The sequence below is a fragment of the Chiloscyllium plagiosum genome, unplaced genomic scaffold, assembly GCF_004010195.1.
Source record: "Chiloscyllium plagiosum isolate BGI_BamShark_2017 unplaced genomic scaffold, ASM401019v2 scaf_13069, whole genome shotgun sequence".
Classification (NCBI taxonomy): Eukaryota; Metazoa; Chordata; class Chondrichthyes; order Orectolobiformes; family Hemiscylliidae; genus Chiloscyllium; species Chiloscyllium plagiosum.
Window position 1 is genome coordinate 34305 of NW_025215012.1, and position 1608 is coordinate 35912.

Here is a 1608-nt window from a genome sequence, read left to right on the forward strand (position 1 = left end):
TCTCCCTCACCCCACTCTCCTCTCCTCCACCCCACCCTCCTCTCCCCCATCCCATAGATACAGAGTAAAGCTCCCTCTACACTGTCCCCCCATCAAACACTCCCAGGGCAGGGACAGCACTGGGCTAGATACAGAGTAAAGCTCCCTCTAAACTGTCCCCCCCATCAAACACTCCCAGGGTAGGGATAACAAATGATTAGTTCTGGAGTAAAGCACGTATCAGGTATCAATTTCAGAGTGTTGCCCACTTGACAGCAGTTGGGGAATAATTCCAGTTGATGACAGAGCCGTTTCTGTCAGCCGTGCTATCTGCTGTGCAGCTTTAATCCCATCAGCATGGTGGGGGTTACTGGCTCAGCCGAGTTGCAGTATTGAAATGGGGAAAGGATCTTCACTGATGCTGACAAAATGTTCAACTTTTCCCTTTTGCTTCCCTTCTACGGGGATTGCCTTGCAGTTGGGTGCTGTTCCTGATACTGGCTGCCTTCCTGGTCCTGAGGCAACCTTTTGCCCTGTTCAAGTGTATGGAATCTCAGTACACTCCCATCCTGACCAAACACGCACCCAGTGCTGCTTTTACAAAGATCAGATTCCTCAGCCATTTGCCGAGCTCTGTCGCTGTCCCACTGTGGTCTTTCGGGTTTGTGACTGTGCACTGTGTTGCTTGTATTGTAACAGACCTTTTGTGTTACCGTCTTTCCCAAGGACATCCCTGACTGAACTAAAGATGGCAATCCAAGGCCTGGTTGTCATGTCCACTGACCTGGAGGAAATATTCAGCTGTATCCATGATGCTCATGTTCCGCCTTTATGGGAAATGGTAAGGGAGCACAGTGGGTGTGGCTGTCTTGGTTCAAGGAGAATGGTAAATTGTCAAACCTGACCAAAGCATCAAAGGTACTGATTATCCTCCCACCCAGAGGACAGTGTGTCAATTCCCTCTCCATGTTCCTTACTGGGGTGCCATTGCCCCGCCCATCACTACTGTCCCTTCATTCATGTGGCCTGCTATTTCCCTGGAGTGTGAGGATTAACATCCACCAGGACTGAGGGGGTGCAGTACAGGCTGAACACCCTTCCCCCTTTGCCCTGTGAACCCGAGGGGCATGTTTGCCAGCAAGAGGCAGTGGCGCTGGTTCTGTTTAGCTGCTGGCTGCACCGATCAGACTCCAAACTTTCCTGACCTCAGCAAGTTGTGTGTAACTGAGCCAGCTGAGTGTGTAAACCAGGCTTTCAGCCCCATTCAGGCAGCACTGCAGCAGCAACAGCAAGATGTCATCCACCACCTCCAACCTCATAGTCCCACAACCCCGCACCGCCCGTTTCTACCTCCTGCCCAAAATCCACAAACCTGACTGCCCTGGCCGACCCATTGTCTCAGCCTGCTCCTGCCCCACCGAACTCATCTCTGCATACCGTGACACGGTCCTGTCCCCTTTAGTCCAAGAACTTGCCCACCTACGTTCGGGACACCACCCACGCCCTCCACCGCCTCCATGATTTTCGCTTCCCCGGTCCTCAATGCCTTATCTTCACCATGGACATCCAGTCCATACACCTCCATTCCCCATCACAAAGGCCTCAAAGCCCTCCGCTTCTTCCTTTCCC

The 1608-nt window shown here is 52.5% G+C and overlaps 1 protein-coding gene across 1 annotated transcript in view; it reads left to right on the forward strand.

The window, feature by feature from the left end:
* Positions 1–1608, forward strand: part of LOC122548111 (dynein axonemal heavy chain 2-like) — a gene marked incomplete at its 5' end in the record, with an annotated part of 27859 nt that overhangs the window by 20352 nt on the left and 5899 nt on the right. Inside the window, one exon of the mRNA XM_043686670.1 lies at positions 706–820. Within this exon, the coding sequence (XP_043542605.1) occupies positions 706–820 (115 nt within the window). The remainder of the gene's footprint in view (positions 1–705; positions 821–1608) is intronic.